This window comes from Cucumis melo, chromosome 5 (genome assembly GCF_025177605.1).
Source record: "Cucumis melo cultivar AY chromosome 5, USDA_Cmelo_AY_1.0, whole genome shotgun sequence".
Lineage (NCBI taxonomy): Eukaryota > Viridiplantae > Streptophyta > Magnoliopsida > Cucurbitales > Cucurbitaceae > Cucumis > Cucumis melo.
Window position 1 is genome coordinate 5885042 of NC_066861.1, and position 22617 is coordinate 5907658.

At 34.2% G+C, this 22617-nt stretch overlaps 1 protein-coding gene and 2 long non-coding RNA genes across 4 annotated transcripts; 1 reads left to right on the top strand and 2 right to left on the bottom strand.

Moving 5' to 3' along the window:
* Positions 1-1528: 1528 nt before the first annotated feature.
* LOC103499439 (methionine aminopeptidase 1B, chloroplastic) lies at positions 1529-13829 on the bottom strand. Of its 2 annotated transcripts, XM_008462447.3 has the most exons (10): positions 13612-13828; positions 13427-13508; positions 12347-12584; positions 11996-12157; positions 11882-11923; positions 10668-10739; positions 10168-10247; positions 6563-6660; positions 6369-6416; positions 1529-1941 (listed from the first exon to the last, which is right to left on the bottom strand). In XM_008462447.3, the coding sequence occupies exons 1-10, from the start codon at positions 13751-13753 to the stop codon at positions 1796-1798; spliced, it is 1110 nt and encodes a 369-aa protein (XP_008460669.2). In that variant the 5' UTR covers positions 13754-13828; the 3' UTR covers positions 1529-1795. The 2 variants fall into 2 exon arrangements, with proteins under 2 accessions (XP_008460669.2, XP_008460670.2); XM_008462448.3 differs by lacking the exon at positions 1529-1941 and having other exon boundaries at positions 6369-6429; positions 13612-13829.
* Positions 7209-10132, bottom strand: LOC127149617 (uncharacterized). The gene is made up of 2 exons (XR_007821302.1): positions 8821-10132; positions 7209-8726 (listed from the first exon to the last, which is right to left on the bottom strand). It is a non-coding gene; the product is annotated as an uncharacterized LOC127149617 (long non-coding RNA).
* A 5390-nt stretch (positions 13830-19219) lies between the features above and the next one.
* LOC127149618 (uncharacterized) lies at positions 19220-19967 on the top strand. Its single transcript, XR_007821303.1, has 3 exons — positions 19220-19449; positions 19646-19728; positions 19808-19967. It is a non-coding gene; the product is annotated as an uncharacterized LOC127149618 (long non-coding RNA).
* Positions 19968-22617: the final 2650 nt, after the last annotated feature.

The window sequence follows — 22617 nt, forward strand, 5'->3', positions numbered from 1 at the left end:
TTCAATAAAAAAAAAATGTCTAGATTTTTTTTAAAAAAGATAGGAGGTGTTTACTTTTTATACTGCAACAATTGTGAAAATATAGATTAATAAAATCAAAGCTAAATCCTATAAAGTAAGGGGAAATGTTGAAAATCATCTGATTTCTAGCAGCAATTAAGACACACAATTTTTATGTTTAATTTAAATGTTGATTAGTTTTTAAACAATTAAGATTGATATTTTAAACTTTCATAAGAGATGCTTCTCATGAATAAGTACTAATGTTTGCCCGAGGTTTATGGAGAAACATGCTTTATGAAGTTGAACTTGCGTTGATGTTGATTATGTTGCGAAGTGATTCATTTTGTAGTATTTGATTCTTTGATTCTCTTTCAGTTTAATGTCAACACTTGGTTTGGAGAAGTGAAATTCTTGAAGTTGAAGTATTTGGGAAAAAAGCTTGTATTTTCAAAAGAACTTCGATTTTCGAGGGTGATCGACTTTTTTGGGAAACTTTTATCTAGATCTACTAGAGTACTAATTTATGTCCCCTTCAAATGAAAGAAATCATCTATTAGCTTGTGGTTCAAGTACGTGGGTTTAGTTCATATTTAGCATTTGAAGTAATTAAATTAAGTTTATTAAAGGTCAATTGAAATTATATTTAATTGAACCAAAATAATTAATTTGACACAACGATCATGATTAACTCGTACATCATTAAAATTGACCCGTTTATGTGTTCAATTTCTAATAATTAATGTGGTAGTTTGTTATTGGTCCAAAATTCCTTGCAAAAATTCATAAATCATTTCTATAATTTAAACAAACAATTTTTATGTTTTTTCCCCATTATCTCTATTATGGTTTTCATCTATCTTAAAATAACTAATAACAACGAAAGTAAAATTCTAAAACCAAAAACGGTGTTTTTGAAAACTATTTTTTTCTTTTAGTTTTCCAAACATGACATGGTTTTTTCATAGTAGAATTTCAATAACAGGTTAAAGCGATTTATTATAAGTTCATCTTAAAAATTTAAAAACTGGATTTAAATTTTATATCTTTTTAATTATGAAATATAAAGTTATGACTCATCAACAACATCACCGACCATCGCTAAAAGAATTAATTTTTGGTTTAATAAATAGTATTTTAGTTCTTATTTTTTTTAATTTTTCTTTTTGTTAATTTTCATCACTATACTTTCAAAATGCTTATTTTGATCTAAACTTTTAAAATATTCATTTGATCCCTATATTTCACAACTTTGATTATGCTCCTTTTTTAGTTTTTGTTTATTTTGATCCCAAAACTTTAAAAAAGTGTCCATTTTGGTTCCTTCATTTTCGTTTTTATTTTAATTTTTAGGGATCAAAATAGTCAATTTTTGATAATTCAAGAACCAACATAAACTATAGTTAGAAAGTATAAGCACCAAAATAAACATTTAGAAAGTAAAGACCAAAATGAACCAAAATTCAAAGTATAGGGACCAAAGCTAACCTATAAAAGCATGGAGAACAAAATGAACAAAAACTAGAAATACAAGGACCTAAGCAATATACCTCTAATGACGTGTCAAATAGTGAATGGAAGGACCATGTAATATTCGAGTACTATAAATCTTTTCCGTACATAATAATAGTATACATGCATCACCTGGTACATAAGTTCCGATCAAATCCATCTTCCCATGTATAAAGAATAATTCTCGCAGAATTATATACTAAAATTCAGCTGCTCAAGTCAGAGTACGATGGACTGATGGATGCATGGTAGATTAGATATATCACACCTAATACATGTAATTTCAAGGGGTGGTCAAAATTTCAGCTCCCGTTCTAGTTATCAAAATAGTGTGCTCAAATTGAGCAGCTGGACTACCATCAGCTGTTAAAGTCGTCCAATTATCTGGCCATGTTATGCACTCAATGCCTCCCATCGTAAGAATTGGTTCTGCAATGAAGAAATTAAAACTACGGATATGAGAGTGAAATAAAATGATACATTTGAAAGTAAAGTTTCTGATAGAACTCTTCCTTGATATCAATCTTTTATTTATTTACTCAAAATGTTACAAACTGGATTGATAAGAAATCAATCCAGGAGACTCTCTTGTTGATCTTTCTTTCAAGATTCAATAGCTAATTTCTTACAAAAGAATGACTGCCATCTTCCCACCTAACAACCAGCTATAATTAACCAACTTAACTAATCATGCCTATTGCACATGTGGCTAACTGTCTTAACTAACCCTGTCATCTTTATTCTTCCTTCTGTTATAGACATACCTAATGGGAGGTCTAACATTACTCCCCCCTTCCAAACTCACCTTGTCCTCAAGGTGAAAACTAAGATAAAGTTGACGTATGGAAGGTGGCTGGCGCGTTTGTTAATCCAAACGGCACTATAAGGAACTCGTAATGACCCTCATGAGTTCTAAAAGCCGTTTTTTGAATATCTTCTTCTGCCATTCTTATTTGATGGTAGCCAGACTTCAAGTCAATCTTCGAAAATAAGGTAGCCCCATTTAACTCGTCGAATAACTCTTCCACAACCGGTATCGGAAACTTATCGGGTACAGTAGCATTATCGACTGCTCGGTAATTGACGCAGAAACGCCAGCTTCCATCCTTCTTTTTAACCAGAAGACTTGAGAAAGGACTTTTACTTGGTCGAATGACCCTAGAGATCAACATCTCTTCAACTAGCTTTTCCATCTCATCTTTATGATGATATGCATATTTGTACGGCCTTACATTAATAGGATCGGTGCCATCTTTCAAGTGGATGTGATGTTCAATATCTCTTCTTGGGGGTAATTTCTCAGGCCATTCAAATATATCTTCAAATTGCTTCAGCACACTATGCACCGAAGTTGTTTCAATTACTAAAGCATCATTGCACTGCTGCTCTTTTTTTTATTATTATTCATAACTTCCATTACCCTACATTCAACGAATAGCCTTCATCTTGGTCTCTCCACGTTTTGATCATACTTTTCAAGCTAATCCGAGCTTTAGTTAAACTAGGGTCTCTCTGATACTTACTTGTTTTCCTTCAGCAATGAAAGTAAGCATCAACTTTTTCCAATCTACCACTGTTATACCAAGTGAGTGTAACCACTGCATACCAAGTACGACATCAACTCCTCCTAGCTCAAGAGGTAGAAATTCCTCCTTCAGTTTCCAATTTTCTAACTGAATTTCCACACCTTCACAGACTCCTTTCCCTTGAATGGCTTGTACCGAATCCAGGATGACTCCATAGTGAGCTGTTTCCTTGATCAGTATCTGCAATTTTTCAACTAATTTTTCCGATAAGAAGTTGTGAGTAGCTCCACAATCAATCAATATGATTATGTCCTCCTCATGAGTTTCCCTCTGACTTTCATTGTACCCGGATCATTTAACCTGACGACAGAATTGATGGAGAGTTCGACATACGCCTTGTTATTCTCTTTTACTTTCATCATAGTCAGCTCCTTCTCCTCAGCTTCCTTCTCTTCGATTATTTCGTATTCTTCATTCTCATTCACCACCACAAACATTCATAACTCACGCAACTCCTTTATCTTACATTTGTGATCAGCAGAATATTTTTCATTGCATCGGAAACAGAGTCCTTTCTCCTTCCGAGCTTGAAACTCGACATCCGACAACCTTCTAGCATTCGTTTCTCTGCGAACTTCATTGCCATTAGAATTCCTAAGTGTAATGGTTCGAATAGGAAAAGCAGTATTTCCTTTGTTCTCTGCCGTCACCGTGGCTGTCGTTGCTTTATTATTACTAATGGTTGGATGTGGAGGATATTTCCCGCTCATCAAATTATTTAAATTCGCTTCGTTTCTGATCAGTTCTTTGTTTTCGACCAGCTGCGCGACCTGCATCATTTCAGCTAATCTTTTCGACCTACAAAAGGCGACTTCGGCTCTTATCCACGGAATTAGTCCGTTCATAAAGGTGTCTTTGACTACTTCTTCTTGAACATCAGACAATGGTGCAACCAATTTATCGAAAAGGTTGCGATATTCCTCTACTGTGTTCTCTTGTTTAATTCGCAAAAATTTTCCTAAGACAGTTCCATCCCTACTCGACCTGAATCTAACTAACAGCTTTTCTTTTAGATTCGTCTAGCTGAGGAATTTATCTCTTTCCTCTTGAGATCAGTACCAATTTAACATTGGTCCGTCGAAACTTATTGTCGAAACTAGCATTTTTTCCGATTCATTAAGCTTATGGATTTGGAAATACCTTTCTGCTCGGAATAGCCATGAATCTGGATCATCTCCGACGAACATCGGCATTTCAACCTTTTTAAATTTGCTCCGATCGGTTGACGTTTCTTCGATCTCTGTTTTCTTCTCGTATCGGTCTTCTCCGATATTTCGGCCCGACTCGGCGGCTTTACTCGACGTCGCCTCGTCTTCTTTTCCTTTGGCTATCGCAGACTCATGCGCAACAGATTCCGACGTTCGTTCACCCACTACGGTTCTATCCTTCTCAATCGTTTCCATCATCATCATTAACATTTGCTGCTGTTTTCCAGGTTCTTCGCGATATCGCTCAAACCTGATTCGATCGCTGGCAATTTCCCGATCTCTTTCTTTATTCCGGTAATTTCTTGATCGATCAATTCCGATCTTTCCTCTATCCTTGTTTGAACCATTTTTCTTCCAAGTTGCTCTAATACCAATTTGATAGAACTCTTCCTTGATATCAATCTTTTATTTATTTACTCAAAATGTTACAAACTGGATTGATAAGAAATCAATCCAGGAGACTCTCTTATTGATCTTTCTTTCAAGATTCAACAGCTAATTTCTTACAAAAGAATGACTGCCATCTTCCCGCCTAACAACCAACTATTTATACTGGTAATTAACCGACTTAACTAATCATGCCTATTGCACGAGTGGCTAACTGTCTTAACTAACCCTGCCATCTTTATTCTTCCTTCTGTCATAGACATACCTAATGGGAGGTCTAACAGTTTCATTAGAGATGAAAGAAAATTTAACTAAATTGTAATTGGCACACTCCCCTCTCCCTCCCTGGCTTAAAAAAGTTCCATAAGAGGAACAGTTTTATATTTCAGTAGTCATCTTTCCTTTATTTGCATGTTTTAACTTTTACTTAAAAGGTAGTGTCCTCAATAACCACAACTGCTAACTACTGCATCTTGAATTAAATCGTGCACACACGTAGATTTATCCTTACACACTCTTCCCCTCTCCCCCTCTGTGGACAGTGGTTTCTTCTTATCAGTTTCTACACAGACAAGAAAGTGGATAGTTAGAGCAGTTTTTGCTACATCACAGCAAATAACTGACCTCCACAGCCAAAAATAAACATAGGAAGTAACTAATTAGTTATAAGATGGTTTCTTTGCCTGCAAAAGTTTCTTCGAATTCTTCATTAACCTTCATTATTCGAGAAAAATGAATACTTTTTGGAAGTTTAAAATATTTTTTGGCCTATATCCTTTCTGTATATTCCTTTTGAAGATGTGTGAATTGTATCTTAAAAGACTATTTGAGATTGATTTTCAACATTTCTTGTGAAGTCAAATACGATATCTAATGCCAAGTTATCAGCTTGGATTACTCATCTCGAGTCTCGACAAGAAATTAGATAAAATTTGCAACTCCTAAGAGGGTTCTTTGTCAAATAAAGTTCCTGAAAAGGTAGATTGAGATTCTTTGCAATACTCTATGGAGCTTTCGGAAGTCTGTTTCAACTTCTATGGGTGGTTGGCTGTTTATTCTCTTGATTCAATTTAATGTATTTCTTTGTTAAGGTTTTGACATTATCATTTGTTATGGGTTGCAGTTTCTTTATATTTCTCTTACTTTTTCTTTTTCAGTCCTTTTGGAGTGTTTCGTGTGAGCAATAGTATATCTTTCCATCTTTTCAATGAAAGGTTTGACTCTTGTGAAATATATATACATACTCAAACCAATGGGAGGGCCTTCTTCCTTTGAATTTTCTGGTGAAGGAATGGTTTTCCCTTTCTTTTATATTTGACCTTTTAATGATGATGTTTTTTCTTTTGAGGCAAAAAGAAAGTGGAAAAAGAAATTTCCTACTAGCAAATGACATTATGAAATTTGAATCAATTTTCTTCGACCATTAATATGCTCCACATCACTTTGATCAACTTTTAATAAAATTATCTGCAAGCACGAACATCACATGTATAGTGTATTCATTTTGTTAATTTGCAGTTCAATGAAAAATTATTTTCTCCTTTTTATCCTCGATAATTCAATGTAGTGCCTATAAACACATGAAATTTCAATTAGATGCTAAAGATCAAAGTTACCAACAGCTTATAAAGCTGCATTTACCCAGAAAGGAAACAATGATTTTAGAGGCACTCACCAATTGTAAAGGTTAGACCTTCAACCATTTGTCCAGGTTCCTCATTGCCTGGCCATACCAACTAACAATGAGTTACAAAAAACAATCATTTAGGTAAGAATTAAGATGCAGCAAAAGGATACCCCAAAAAGGAGAGAGAGAGGGAGATAGGGAGAGGGAGAGACAGAGAGAGAGAGAGAGGGGGGACCGCTTACGGTGGTGATATATAAGTGGTTCAGAATGAAATACAGATCCCACACCATGCCCAACAAAACGGTCCACCACCCCATAGCCATACTTTTCAGCATGTTCACTGGCAATTGTACATACTAGATTAAAGAAACAGGTAGCTTGTAGAAATATATCAATCTTTTAACGTGGCACAGAATAAAATAACAAATAGTACATATGCATCATAGTAATCAAGTTTCAGCAGGAGCACATTGCATAAACATGTAAACATGCGGAATATTGGACAACAATAGTAAGCCATCCAGGATAGAGCAAATGCTAGGTTCTCTTAAGAACAAAATTGCACCAGGAATAGAGTTAGTGGGTTCTCTCTCTTTTATGGCAAGCGGTAGCTCATCTCTACACTCAAGGTGTGAGAAAGGACTTCAACTTTTTTAGTGTATGTCATACATGCATGGTTTTTCCTAGAAGCCTTAGGGACTCCCATTTATCACGCTTATCCCACCCCTCAGAAACAAGGCAGAATTATCGCTTAATGTGGTGAGCTTACCTTTGAAGAGCTATGGTTCCAGAGGAACTGGAGTCTTCAAGATCTTGTAGAATTTTTTAGGATTTTGGGACATTACTTCTTACAAAATTACTTTTGGGACATTAGTATTTTTGTGGTAATTTCTTTTTTTTTTGAAGTGCCTACTCACTTCTTTTTGTATTACTACTCTACCTGATATGTGAAAATTAGAAGGTGGTTGGTTATTACTTTGTCTTGGAGTTTTCCTGTTGTATATTTCATCATTTTTCTAAAATTTCCCTATAAAAGAGCCTGTGTGAGTTTAGAATTCCTATCTAGTAAGAGCCTTGAGAATCACAAAACTGTGATAAATTTTCTTGGGAAGGAGTTGACGAGTGAGGGATAGATGGGAGCCTCTAAAGGATTGATCAACTTCCTCTTTGTATTTATCAGTAGCTCAACTTTCTTAGTTTCCTTTTCTCGTCGTCTGGGTGTTGATGTTCATTCGAGCACATCATTAACAGTGCTAAGAAAAACTTGAAAAGAGATGATTAATGGGGGAAGAAGGCTTCCATGATTCTCTGTTTCTTAACTATTAATGATACAGGTGTTGAATGAATGGCCCAACGTATTTATTTTTCTAAAGGAATTTTGTTTTACTTATAATTTTCAATATAAAGGGGTAAAAGAATGGATTGAACTATTTGATAATTCCATTGTTAACATGAATGCCCGACTATTCCCAGACCATTTCCTGCTTTTAGAGGCAGGAGCAGGTCTTTGGGGGTCCCACCCACACCATTCAGATTCTACAATAGTTGGCTGTTGAATGTTTCTTTCTCAGGTATAATTAAAGAAACCTTGGAAGATGATAATTCTGCTGGTTAGGCTGATTTTGTAATAAATCTAAAGCTGCGTAAAGTGAAAGACAGATGAAAAACCTGGTTGGCTGACTAAAAATTAGAAAGGAAAGAAAGGAGAATGACCTAACTTCAGAATTGGAATTCTTTGATATAAAGGCAGAAAAAGAAGTCCTCCTGTCCTTCGAGGAAGATATTCAGCTAGCAATCAAAGATTATTTCTCGACCTTGTACTCTATAGAAGAAAGGGACCTAATTCAAAAGAGCAATTGGCTTTTTTGACCTCGTACTGCATAGAAGAAAGGGACCTAATTTATTTTGCAAGCTATACTGGATAATCTCATAAAAACAATTGGCTTTTTTGAATGGTATTCGGGGCAGAAAGTGAACTGGGAGAAATCGACATTGTATGGGATAGACATTGATGAAAACACTCTGCTATTAACAGCTTCTCGAATTAATTGCAAGGGTGGATCAGTCTTTCACATACTTGGGGCTGCCATACTAGCTGATTACCCGAAAAACAATTTTTTTGGCAACCAATACTAGACAGGGTGCCTTGAAACATGACAGATGGAAGAGATACAATCTGTCTAAAGGAGGACAGCTAAACCCTTTGCAATGCAGTTTTGGTGAATCTCCCAACATACTACATGTGCATTTTTCAAATGCCAAATTCACTAAGCAGTAAGAGCGGAATTAGAAAGGATAATGAGTAATTTTATCTGGGAAGGGTAGAAAGGTTCTAAGATGAATCACCTTGTGAGATGAGAGCTAGCCACAAAAGCTTTGCAAGAAGAAGGGAAAGGAATCAGCAATCTGAAACATAGAAACCTAGTCTTGTTATTCAAGTGGAGCTGGAGGTTTATGAAAGAACCTGATGCATTTTGGTGCAAAGTTGTGAAGAGCATACATGGAGTTGATCTGCATCAGTGGCACACTTCTGGGAAGTTTGGTAGAGTTTACGGAGCCCATGGATTAATATTTAAAAGATTTACGACCGTTTCGAATCTCTTGCAGTCTTCAAGATAGAGAATGGAAAAAATATCTACTTTTGGTTTGATCCATGGTGTTCAGACCAGCCTTTTGAGCTGACCTTCCCTCATCTTTTCCAGTGCTGCCCCCAATGGCAGCATCAGTGACCATTGGAATCCGGTGACTTCCTCAAAGAACTTTGCTTAGAAGACAACTAAAAGATGAGAAATTATCAGAATTCCAGCAGCTGCTATGTAATTTAAGACTCTTCATCCCTCGATTCAAGGCATTCGTCCTTGGAATCCTCTAGTAAGTTCATGGTTAAGTCTTTATCAAGACGACCTTATTTGAACAGGATCCATTATATAGGTTGTACAACTGTGTCATCGAGTTCTAAGATTAAATCTTTATCAAAATGTTCGAACGCATCATCCTCACTTGATAAAGACATCTTCCAATCCCTGTGGAAATACAACAGTCCAAAAAGAATTAATATTCTTATTTGGATTGTGATGTTAGGCTCCCTGAACTAGTTCAAGCTCTCATCCACAATGCAACACAAGCTTCAAGCTCATCATGTATCTCCATGTATTTGTTCTCTTTGCTTAGCCAATGGTGAAGACTTGCAACATCTGTTTTCTCAATGCCCCATCTCTAGTAAATGTTGGTGGAAGCTCTTCGGATACTTTAATGTACTTTCAGATTTTTAGACCTCCATTCCACGATAATATTTCCCAAGTGTTGAGAGGTCCTTTGTTTTCATTAAAAGCCCAAATATGATGGTCAAATGCAGTCAAAGCCTTATTGTCTGAAATTAGGTTTGCGATTGAGTGGTTGGATTGCTTTGGTTCTGCTCGGCTCCATGCTTCCTCTTAGTGTCCATAATTCAAACTCTTTGCTTATTATTCAATGGAAGACATATGTCTCAATTGGAATGGCTTTTGTTTCTCCAGCTTAAATTACATTTAAGTTTAATTAGCAATAAAACTCAGTGAACTATTACATTTTGTTCTATGGATATATTTAGTAATGGAAAATGATGAGGGTGCTAAGGTTGTCTCAACCTAGTTGAGATAGTAGGATACACCCACTGACCCTACTTTTAGTGTGTTCTTCATGATCATTATGTCTCCTCGTATTTTGAACATTAGTCTCTTTTCATTATATTATATCTATGAAAAGTTTTGTTTTTGTTTAGAAAGAAAGATGCCTTTTGAAGAATTGGCATTCGATCATAAGATAAAAGTAGTTCCACACATAAGAAAATTGAGAGTATATGAAATACCTGATTCTCTTCCCAATTTTCTTAAAACTAGCACCATCCTTGCATACAGCGATACCTCTCTCGAGACATTCCTCAGTAACCTGAAATACCAACGGAATTTAAACAACAAAAGGGTAAAAGAAAACCAATACCATAGAATAGAATACTAGGATTAGTATAGAACTGAAATTAGTACACAAGATTATTTTAACGGAAAAGAAAAAGGAGAAATTATTACACCAGATATGAACAATTTTATTCAAAAAGATTCTTTTTTTTTTCCTATCTTCTCTCTTTTATGTGAAACAGAGATATAATCAAATCAATAAGGAACATCCTAGGGAACTGGATTAAGGAGGATGCCCTGAAACTAAAAAAAAAAAAAAAAAAAAGAGGCAAACGATAAGCCTACCAAAGAAGTGGCAAAAGGCGATGCATTATTTGCACTGCAAAATTTGAATAACCTTCAATATTAAGCCATTCATTATAAAATAACTTAATCCAAAATTAACAAAAAGTACCTTCACGAGACGCCTCATTCCGTCACTTACATCTCCACAAAAATATGTCTTCGATGTGTCTCCATGATATCCCTAACATTTAAGGGGGAAAACTTAGCTATCAAAACTAACACATACATACTGCATGGAAACTAACCAAAATACAATGAATTAGGGCAGATCTCTCGTGGAGTTGTGCATGCAAATTTTTTAACCTAAAGAAATTCACTGGGAACTTGAAAACTCATTACCAGACAATTGGGGATTTAACCCTAACTTGTACCGCACTTCACTTGAAGTCGAACATACCAGGGGTGCTATTCCCAAGAGGTGAAAACAAGTTTTCCTATAAATCTATCTGTTGATATAAGTATATTATCTATACCTTTGTGTGAATATATATGATACATATACCCTGTTTATATTCTTTTAGACTGAAAAAATTACACCAATGTAAAATAAGCAATTTTTTAGTTGAATCCAAACTTTTTCCATCATGAAAAGATATCTAAATCCATGATTCCACATATTCCCTTCAACATTTTTCTCTTTCTTTTGTTTTGGAATCTTTAAATTAGGACAAACCCTATTCCTTCAAATCATTAAGAAAGTGTTTGGGACAAGAAGTGGAGTTGTGAAGATTGAAGAGTTGTTTAGTCGTGAGGCATGCTCATAGTGTAAGGAGTTAATAAGACATAAAATTGATGTTTTTTGGGTCATGGGGCACACAAACTTCTTGGGCCAAACAAGAGTGGAGTTAACCCCCAAATCCAACTTCTTGAGCCAAACACCCCATTAGAGTTAACTCTTTGAGGCCCATTATTGAAGTTATGATTGTCCCTTCAATGGTTGTAATGAAACATAATTCTGTCAATCTTATTATCATTATGTGAATAATCTCTTAATCCAAGATATGAATCTCTGTGCTTGGTTGGGTTTAAAGGAAATCCCATTAACATTCATGTTTCTATTTCATTTTGGTTTTATGGTGACTAAACAGTAGAGACTAGATATTTTCATCACTACATAGCTTTCAGAATATAGGTTTGCAGCATGTATGTAGAGTTTACCAAATCCAGCATTTAAGTAGATTCTAGAACAAAGATGTTCCAAAACTAATGGAAGAAATAGCACTGCCGCTATTACCCAAACAATGCTATATGTATGAAACAAAAAGCAGAAAACATATCTGGTGATGAACTAAAATCTAGAATGAGAAACAATTAAGAACATACATTTAGATAGACCGTCACATCAATGTTTATTATATCACCACTCTGCACAAAAGAATTATTGTTAGTGTAAAAAACATGAATTTTGTTTCAGTATTTGATATACAAATATGGAACCTGTAATTGACGAGAGTCTGGTATTCCATGACACATGCACTCATTAACTGATGTGCAAACACTCTTTGGAAATCCCCCGTAGCCAAGAGGTGAAGGATAAGCACCAGCATCAATAATCATCTGATGCACTGCTTTGTCAATTTCATTTGTTGTTACCGAGGGCTGAAACAAAATCATGTGTCAAGAGAAACTCAAATGTCATTTGACATTTAACATAGCCACATCCTTCGAACTAGATGCCTAAACAACATTAAATCATAAATAATTACACACAATTTATCACCAGCGTTCCAATATCAATGTGCTAGATGATAAAGTAACCGATATTGAATGTAGAAGCCAAAAACTTACTCTAACTAGAGTTCCAGCATACTCTAACACACGAGCGGCAAGCTGACAAGCAGCCCTCATTTTAGCAATTCCCTCGGAATCATGCATTTGATACTCACTTGAAATTTCTGGCAGTATAGAAGAACCAACATAAGGAGGCTTTTGTATGTGATCGGGCACAGGAAGACGTGGAGATACCTTCCCACGCCTCAATGGTTGTCTCTTTCTAACTTTTTGTACAATGCCAAGCTCACGCTCTCTACATGAAAAAATAAATAAACTATAAAGGTAGATAGAGCTATAATGAAATAATATGGAAAGTGGAAACTACAAAAAAAAAATGCAACGACTTTCAGGAAATGACATCTGATTACAGTCTTTATTCATAAAGGAAGGACCTAGGTAGCCAGCCACATAAACCCTTTCTCACAGCTGAATATGAGGAGGCAATCGTTTTTCAATCATATTGGTCGGTCGACTCAATACTTTTTCTAAAATGGAAACAAGATTCGTTTATATAATAAAAAGAGGTTATTCCACAAAATATAATGAAAGTTAACGCTAATCAACAGAAACACGAGAATAGAGATAAGTAGATACACCCGGATATCCCAACTAGATTGATACATCTATAGCATCCTCATCTATCTCACAAAATATAGTTACTACATAGATATAACAAGATTACATTGAGAAATAAAAGTTTATAGAGGAAAACCTCGTACATTGGTTCTAAAAATGAGAGTAACGCCACGTATCATTCTACAAATCTTCTGGAGAGACTTATACAGGACCATTTTCAAAACTTTTTGGATTTCTCATAATTAACTAACCAAGAGTTCTAATCGAGGGATGGTAATCTATTTTCTTTAATAAACATTAAAAAATCGTACATTTCACGATATAACAAATGTCTAACTTAGCAAAGAGCACTACTATAAAGAAATGCCACAAGACATCAAGCAGCCTAAACCAGTAAGTTAGGTATTATAAGCAGGGGATTCGACCGGAATCAATTAGAAAATAAACGTATAAGATGAAAGAATAATAAACAGTCTCATACGTGCTTAAAGAGCCTTAAAGCCCGTGAGTCTGCAGTACCTCCTAATTCTCATGGCTTCCTCCAGACCCGATATTCTCTTGGATACAATGACAAGATTCTCATGAAACGGCGTTCGTTTCCCTGCAAAGAACGAGAAAAAAGCCAACCCATCACCGAAACGAATGATAAGAAATAGAATTAGAAGCAAGCAAGCTAACAAGGTTTGAGGGAAGTTCGGGCATACCGGAACGATAAGAAGGAAGAAAATTAAGTGGCGCGCCCAAGAAGGATGAGGACTTTGATGAAGATGAGAAATCATCGCCATGAGAGACTGAAGAGAGCAGCTTCAATGATGAAACTCGAACGAGTGAAGCGCCAGTTGCCATTTTTTGCTAGAACTTTCAACTAACGAACGAACGGTAGCATGAGATGGAAGATAACGTTTTCGAGAAATAAGGGTGTAAATAAATGAGCGGGGTTCGGTCGGATCTTTCTTTATAACCGACCGGTTTAAAGGTATAAAGCGGGCTGGACGGGCCACATCGGACGATCTTCTTCTTCTTCTTCTTCTTTAATTCTTTTGGTGCGGGTTTGAGAGAATGGGGTTCTTCATAGAGAGAGAAAGATGGGGAATGATGTTGCTGGCAGCCTTGCGGAGAGATGATTGGTGGTGACTCTTTAAAACTAACCCTTTTAAAGATGTAGCTTCGCATCGTCTCAAACACTTGACAACATTGGATGCTGGGGAATGTATAACTTATACTTGTAGTAAATTCTTTGACACTAGTTGTCATAGAAAGATTTCGTGACAGTTATTTGCAGTCATGAAAAGTATTTTATGACAGTTCTACAAAACTGCCACGAAATGTATTTTTCATGGCAAAATAAATGTCACGAATTACTTATTTTATGATTATAACTGTCATTATTTAGATTTTATGACATAATAATTGTCATTACTTATATTTATTACAGATAATAACTGTCATTGTTTATATTAACAGAGAATAAGTGTCATTATTAATCTTGTTTGACAAATACTAAATGTCATTATTTATCATTTATGACACTTATTAACTGTCATCATTTCATCTACCATAACTTTAATTAATTGTCAAGAAAACGTTTTCGATGACAGTTTTTTTTTAGATTCAAATGTCATAATTCTATTTTCAGTCCCTGTTTTGTTGCTCTAATTTTTATTGAATCCCTGGTTTTCTTGTCGCACTTCCATTACACAGACCAATACAATCACAAAGTACTATACAACACACCCATCTAGAAAGAAATGGTGAACACTTAAATATATATACTTTAATATATGTACAATTGTTCGTAAAGTGTTTGTACAATGAAGCACTGAACATATATGTTTTGGTATGAACAAGTTATTTAAATAAGTACATTTGAACCAAATTTGGCTACCAAACCTACAAAAGACCTATAAATAAATCAATTGCCACAAATATGACTTCACTACTCCAATGGGTTCTTGCAAAACCTAGTAAGAAAAGAAAATGATTATTGTAGCTCAAAATAAGACTTGTTATAAAGACAAGAAATAGCGCAAACACTCACAACGGACAAAGCAACAGTCAAACATTTCTAATTCAAAAACCAATAACAACCTTAAAAATGAAGATCAAGAGGAGAGAGCTTTGCAATTAGCTACTTCTTAGGACTTAACTCAAGCTTGAACACATTGTATCCTTGGAAGAAGCAAAGGAGGTGACAATCATCAACTTTTAAAAATAATCCCTAAAACAATTATTTAGCATAAATATACAATATTAATTAGATGATGATTAATTAAAAACTTAATCCTATGGCATATCAAGGGAGAGGACATAGAGAGGGGCATAACAAATTAGGTAACTATGAATATTTAAATTACCTTTTGAGGCCAAATGTATTTTATCTTTAAATACTTGAAGACATCCATATTATTTTTATAAACATAAAATAAACTTTTAGCTTAGGTTTTGTGTATGGACAATATAATGATCTTGTAACATCCTTATTAAGTTGGTTTGAGTATTATTATTTTCTCAATAACATAAAATTTTACATTGAACTAATAAAAAAGTAATCAAATTAATTAGTTGAAATTTTAGACACACTTTTTAGTTGAAGCAATTGAGGTAGTTAAGATAATAATGCAATTCACTTTCTCAATGTGCATAGATAGGAGTAAGTAGAAGAAAACAAAGTACACGCATCTAACGAAAGAGAAAATATGAACAATGAGACAAAAAATTATTGAATATGGCATTAGAAACAAAGTATGGTAATAGCTCCATAAGTTCCCTAATAAGTCTTTTGAGCAACCAAAAGAGGCACCGATTGAACGTTTATACCACTTTAGTGCTCTCAATGATACTGTACACCAGTGAAGTAAAGAACAACAAAATCAAATGTACTAAGGTTATTTCATAGTACCTGACAGCCACTAGATAGACAAAAGTGCACCAAAAACCAACTTACCTGTGCTAAAATCATTATCTCCTACACCATATCGGTTGCAACTCTGTAAAGAGAAGGAAAAGTAAATTAAAAGAATTAGATTTATACAAAAAAAAACAAAGCTACGCAAATAAAAAAGAACTTGAACTTGATACATGAAAAGTTTTCCGACGTGGAAAAAGAAATCACACAAATATGGATAACTATGATTTAGTTTCAGACGAAGAGCTGATTACATACATCACTTCTATATATCGAAAAAATATTTTAATAATATTTAGCCTAGGAATTGAAAATTTTATCATTCCTAAACCCTATTGCAAGTTTACACAATGACTATTAATCATACTCTCTTGTCCATCAAGATATTCCCAAAAGAAATATCTACTTCATTTTTTATAAAGTATTTAATATAAATCAATCATCTTTGAATATTAATAACCATGCAAGTGCTGTACATTTTTATTTCACCATCTTATCGAATATATATCATTGTTGATAAAATGTGATCCATCTAAATACATAATAATTTAGAATTAATATCTCAAACGATTTCGATGAGATCCTTTTAGATATAGAGTGTAAGATACCATGACAATAACTCTCAATAAGTATATATACTATTTTTCTCCAAGCTTTTAGACTATACCTTTTGCTACCAGCATTCCATTTCTCAATATCCAAATACATACCAACATAAAGAAAGATGAAAATCTCTGCCACAAAAGATAATGTTGCAAAAGCATGGCTGTAAGTATCAATCAATTGATAACACAAAAAAAATTCAATTCTATAGAAACTTCAGCATAAGCTTTCAATTAAGATAGAACTTGAAAATGAGGTATGAGTTTGGAACTATCATTCCCATTATTCCAAGATGTGTAGTGAGACATGACAATCTCACAAAAGAAGACACTAAGAATACCATTAAGAAGCAACAATTGCAATAATAAATTACAATGAATATGTCACCCAAGAGGAAATGTAATAAAAATTCACGCTGCAAGTAAAGATGGAGATGATTATCCTTTTGACTTAACAACACATAAGAAGACTTACTTCAACGACCTTATACGAGAGGTTAGACCATCAAAATCATCTATTCAACTTCATAATTTGTTGGGTGCCTGAGAAGTATTATATAAAATCTCTAATAATAAGTTAACACACCCATATTTCTTGTAGTGACTCTTTGATAACTTGATAAGAATTGGTCAGAAGCAATAGATTAGGTTAGCATGTAAATCTAATTTGATGGACAATGTGATTCTAGCCAACGTAGAATTGAACCTACTGAATTTTAATTAGACGTTGAGAAAATAGACATTCTACGTAAGGAACTTAATGCTCTTTGGGAAATTCAATATTGCATGTGTGAATCGTATTGAATTAAAACAATTAGAACCTTAGGACAATTTAACTGGTTGTTCCAATTAAGTTAGTTAGGTGAAGTTTACATATTGTCAAGTAATGATAGTTCGATGAATAAATTCTTTGGATAAGGAAAAAGTCTTAATAACCCAAGCTAAATCCTTTTATTATTGAATTTTCACAAGTTTTACTTTTCTGCTTGCAATCTACTTTGCAATCAACTCAACTCCCCCCCCCCCCCCCAATCGGTTACTTGAGGTTGGAAACTAATGGTTTGAGAACCAACGTGCTCCCTATGATCGACTCGGACTTGACACTAAGACTAGTTTTTGTTGTATGGTTCGGTTTATTATTTGACACGAATTTGGATCAATCTTCGTTCAAATCAATATGAAATTAATTCATTTGCAAAATATAAAAAATTAGTTATCAGATGCATTTGTAGATGCAAAGAAAATAACTAAGTTACATACATTAGCTACAAATGTCCCATCGAAAATTGATATCCCAAACATAACAAGTTGTCATTAATGAATCTAAAACACGTTATAAGCATGGTAAACCAGTGGGTTCAAAAGACAAAAATCCTTGAAAAAGAAATGGATTCAATAACTTGATTAAGGATATGGATGTTCCAGAAGAAATCTAAAGTTTGACTTCTCATAAGATTATCAAATAAGATATAAAAACAATTGAGGATAATAATGGGATTTTGATAAACTATGGAACCGAACTAATATAGTTGTTGACAACATTTTTGTATATAATATTGCTCTTGATATTATATCTAAAAATGAGGATCCTAAACCAAAATCTATGGAAGAATGTTGATAGAGAAAATATTGATCTTTGTGGAAAGAAGCAATTGAGGTAGAATTAAATTAACTTTCACAATATCAAGTTTTTAGATCAGTAGTCCAAACACTAGAAGGTGTCAAACCTCTAAGATATAAATGAATATTTGTGAGAAAAATAAATGAATATAATGAGACCACGAGATATAAAACAAGACTAGTTGCACATGGTTTTTCATAAATGCCGATATTGGTTATAATGAGACATATTTTTTTATGGTGGATGCAACCACATTAAGATTTTTAATTGGTCTAGTTGTGTATGAAATTTGGACATGCATCTTAAAGATGTAGTCACAACATATCTATATGATATTTTGATAATGACATTTATATGAAAATCCCAGAAGGATTTAAGATACTTAAAACATACAAATCAAATTCATCGAGAACTATATTCAATAAAGTTATAAAGTTCATTACATGGATTGAAACAATCAGGAGGAATGTTGTACAATCGTTTGGGTGGATATTTGTTAAAAGAATATAAAATAATCCAATGTTCATGTGGTTTTATAAAAAAATCACACTCAAGATTTACTGTTATAACTATATATCCTCGAATATCTTTTCAAATTTTCAATTCAGTAACTTTAAAAATGGAAGTTTCTCTATGGCATAGCGACTCTAGGTCTCATCCCATGGAAGCATATAGTGAGAAGAATTAACCTAGGGAAAGACTAAGGTGCCTTCAAATTGACTTTCTAATTATTTATAAACAATTTTTTTTACACTTACACACACTTTTTTAAACACTAACATGCACTATAATTTTGAAGAATTGTTACAAGGCACCTGTTGGGTTTTATGTCCTAAAACTCGTAGATAGTAAATATAATCAATTGACTGCCATTAATAAAGTATTTTATTATTATAATTTCAATAAGTGTTATTGATTATATTATTAGTTTTATCTTAATAACCTAAATCCACTAGAACAAATCTGGCCTTTAATGTCGGTTGGAAAAAATGAAAAAAGAGCTTTAATGTCGTTTTTGAAAATGCGGATGTTTAATGTCGGTTTTAAGCCGACATTAAAGCTAGAGCTTTAATGTCGGTTTAAAACCGACATTAAACATCCTTGTTTTGAAAAGCGACATTAAAGCTCCTTTTTAATTTTAATTTTAATTTTTTATTTTATAAAAAATGACTTTCTCTCTCTTACTTTACTCTTTCTCAATCACCCACACGATTTCATCCTTCCAATTTCTTCTTCACTCCTCATTCTCATCTAACAATCTTCCCTTTCTTCTCCGAAGAGTCGCTGGCACCACCACCACCATCGTCCCTCGTGCCCAGCTCGTGCCCGCCACCACCGCCGTCACTCCTCACTTTCTTCAAACACTGATGTTGCTTTGGGGTTTTTTGCTTTGGGGTTGTCGACGAAAAGAATGGTAAGTTTGAATTGGGAATTTTGCTTACTCTTTCATCACTGTATGTTGCTTTGTGTAAACTTAATTCTTTTGAAAGACTAATTTTCAGTTTCATGGGGTTTGCGGATACTGATTTATCACTAACATTTTCTTTTTTCTCAAAATGTGAAGCTGTGAGCATCAAACATGTTTGTTAATTTTCAGATTCTTGTTGCAGATCCGTTTTCTATGGCACCCCAAAAAGCACTTGAAAGTATTGGAAAAACATTGAGTGTACAGTATGAGAGGTGGCAACCCAGGGTGGAGACCATTATGCCCAGAACTTTGTCTGATTTACTGTATTGCTAGTCTATATCCTAACTTGATGATGTGTATGCAGGCCCGTTATAAAGTTCAGCTGGATCCCACTGTGGAAGAGGTAAAAAAGCTTTGTAGTACATGTCGCAAGTATGCAAAGACTGAACGGGTTCTCTTCCATTATGTTTAAATATTAGTGTTGATCCACCTGATGTAATTAAGATTTCACCTTGTGCCAGAATGGAGTGCTGGATAGGTAGATATTTTACACCATTACTACTCTTTTTCTTGAACTTTTGCTTTTATTTGAGTTTTATGTGATTATCGTATTTCACTAAGGGTGCATTTGGTTGGGGGATTTTGGTGGCAGTACAAGGTTGGAACCAAATGCTTCCTGTTCTGTCAATTACTTTGAATATTTTTTTTTGTTGGTATTGTCTTTTATTTTTCATAAAAATTATTAACCTGTGCGTATTGACATTATGTAGTAACAGAAGCATTTTTGCATTATTAATTATTTGAAATGCACAAAAGAAACTTCCTACCAATATTTAATTTTCAGTGTTTTACTTATTTGAAGTGTTTATGTGTCTCTTATCTCTATTTGTTTTAGCAAATTGTTTTATTTGACTTGATTATATTGGTTAAACGGTAACTACTTTTATTAAATTCTTATGAGTCACATGGGCTTAGTTCTGCTACCTTGTTATAGTTCAAGAGAGAACAGACATCTGCTTACTCTTGAGCAAGAGCAAGACCATATCAGTCCTGAAGAAAAAATAAATTTGACATTTTATCCTCTGAACTTGTTAACTCAATTTAGTTTTTCGTCAATTTTTAACACATTCACAATCAGAATTTTTGTAACCCATGTAAGGTTTACTTGGAATGTGGTAGAAGATTTACACTTCAGTTATGTGTAACATTTTCATGCTGGACACGTTATTTATTTATTTTTACTTTTGTCATTATTTTGTTGAACATGTTTTATTCAAGGTTGACTCAATTCATCTTCTTGGAGTCAGGATGATCTTAAAGACCCTGGAAAATTTTATGAAATGACTGTACTTCTTAATGCCCAAAGAGAAATTGCTGATAAAATCTTGGATGCGCAGTGGGAAACAAAATGGCGGCAGGAAAAGGTTATTCACTTCTAAATCTCTGTGTTTTCCCTTTATGAAATGACTAACTGGTACTCTAAGCACCAATTTCTTGGGTTGACTCTTCTTCTGAACCTAGTCATCAAGTAATGCTTCATTTATATATCTATATGAGTATTTGGGAAGGAACATAAGAAAGACGTAATGGATAAACTTCCTCGTAAGTGATAACTAATTCATATGCACATGTTTTATAACGTAACTTATTTGTCTCTATTTATTACCCCTTCTTTGCATTGTTAGACTGATAACCTCCTGTACTTCTTGCTTTAAACCGTCAATATACTTTGGATTTACTATCGTTATAATTTTATTGTCAGTTGAACGAGTTGTTGGAGGAAAAGCTGCGGCCTTATGTTACGAGTGCCAACAGCCATGTCCTTACAGCGCCAATTGTGTTGAAGTCACAGGAACCGGTTCAGAAGGTCCTACCCTTTCTTTTTCAACCATTACATTTTGCCTCTATTTGATTTTACTGGATTAGCAAATGACACAAAGGCCCTCTACCGCTCCCTTTAGTACTTCAAATATTCTATCCACTTGAAGTACTGGATAACATAAGTTTCCCTTATTAGCATTTGTATATTCTTTCAATGCTAGTTAGTTCCCACCACATTTTTCATTCAAAGTGGCAATTAATCATTGGTTACCACTACAATGATAAGACCTAGGCCAGTTTCATTGGAGAGTTATTCCAAATAGGCACTTACTTTTGCTGAGATGAGCTGTTCAAATAGCGTTTCTCTTGTTCTTTATTAAGCTTTAGTAACACCTGTGACTTACATGAACCTCCCAACTTTGTAGCAACTGTTTAGGCTCTGCTTTACTTGGTATGGTAATTATTTGGTTTTTGATTTTTGAAACTTAACTCACGCTACTTCCATCTACTTTTTTTATGTTTTGTTTTTTAAATTCAGCTAAGAATTCAAGTGTTTAGTTGGAAATGATAAAAACCTTGGTAAAGAAGTTGTAAGAAAACAAACTTAATTTTCAAAAACCAAATGGCTATCAAATGGAAGCTTATTGGGCTATTTCATTTTGATTTCTTCCATCTGCTCCTCCTATTTTAAAGTGTATTAGAAAGAGAGTGAAGGAGGAATCGGCTTAGCGTAGCCTACAAGTTGTAAATGTGCTTCCACGGTACAGATTTATAGTGGAGCTTGTTGTTATAGTGCGAGTGTGTGCTGAATCGTTTTTGGTCTTGTACTGAATAGGGAGTTGGGAGGGATAGGGGAGCTCTTGAATCTCCCTCAGTTTGCACCTTCCATGTTAATAAAAAGTTTAGTTCCTTTTTAGAACTCAATAGTTCCAATAATTAAATCCCAGCAATCTCTCAAAATATGTGAATTGATTGCTTTAATTTGAGTTGGTTTGCAATTACACCATTCTTTTTACTTGTAACTGTATGGAGCTGTTGCTGTTGCTCTCTATGATGGGCTGTTGTTGTTTTCTTCTTCTTTATAGAAGGTGAGAATCTTAAGTACTTTATCTAATCATTTTGAGAGAGGAAGGTTTTGCTGCTCTTTATAAAGGGATTGTTCCTGGCCTTATGCTTGTAAGCTGTTAGATTTTAGTTTAATTTTCTTTTAACTGTTTGCTGTGTGGATCTTATTGCATTAGTTTAATTGGTCTTGTTAGGCATCTCATCTCCCATTTTTTGTACTTTGGCCCTGTTAATAATATCTTCTGTTACCTGTAAAAATTTATCTGTATTTGTGTGTCAGTGTGAGAA

Excerpts from the sequence above, each read along its gene's own strand:
- LOC103499439 (XM_008462447.3), bottom strand. The coding sequence starts at position 13,753 with ATGGCAACTGGCGCTTCACTCGTTCGAGTTTCATCATTGAAGCTGCTC. Across the intron at positions 6,417-6,562 it reads ACCACTTATATATCACCACC|GCAATGAGGAACCTGGACAA; the intron begins GTAAGCGGTCCC and ends TGGTATGGCCAG. Across the intron at positions 1,942-6,368 it reads AGGTCTAACCTTTACAATTG|AACCAATTCTTACGATGGGA; the intron begins GTGAGTGCCTCT and ends TCTTCATTGCAG.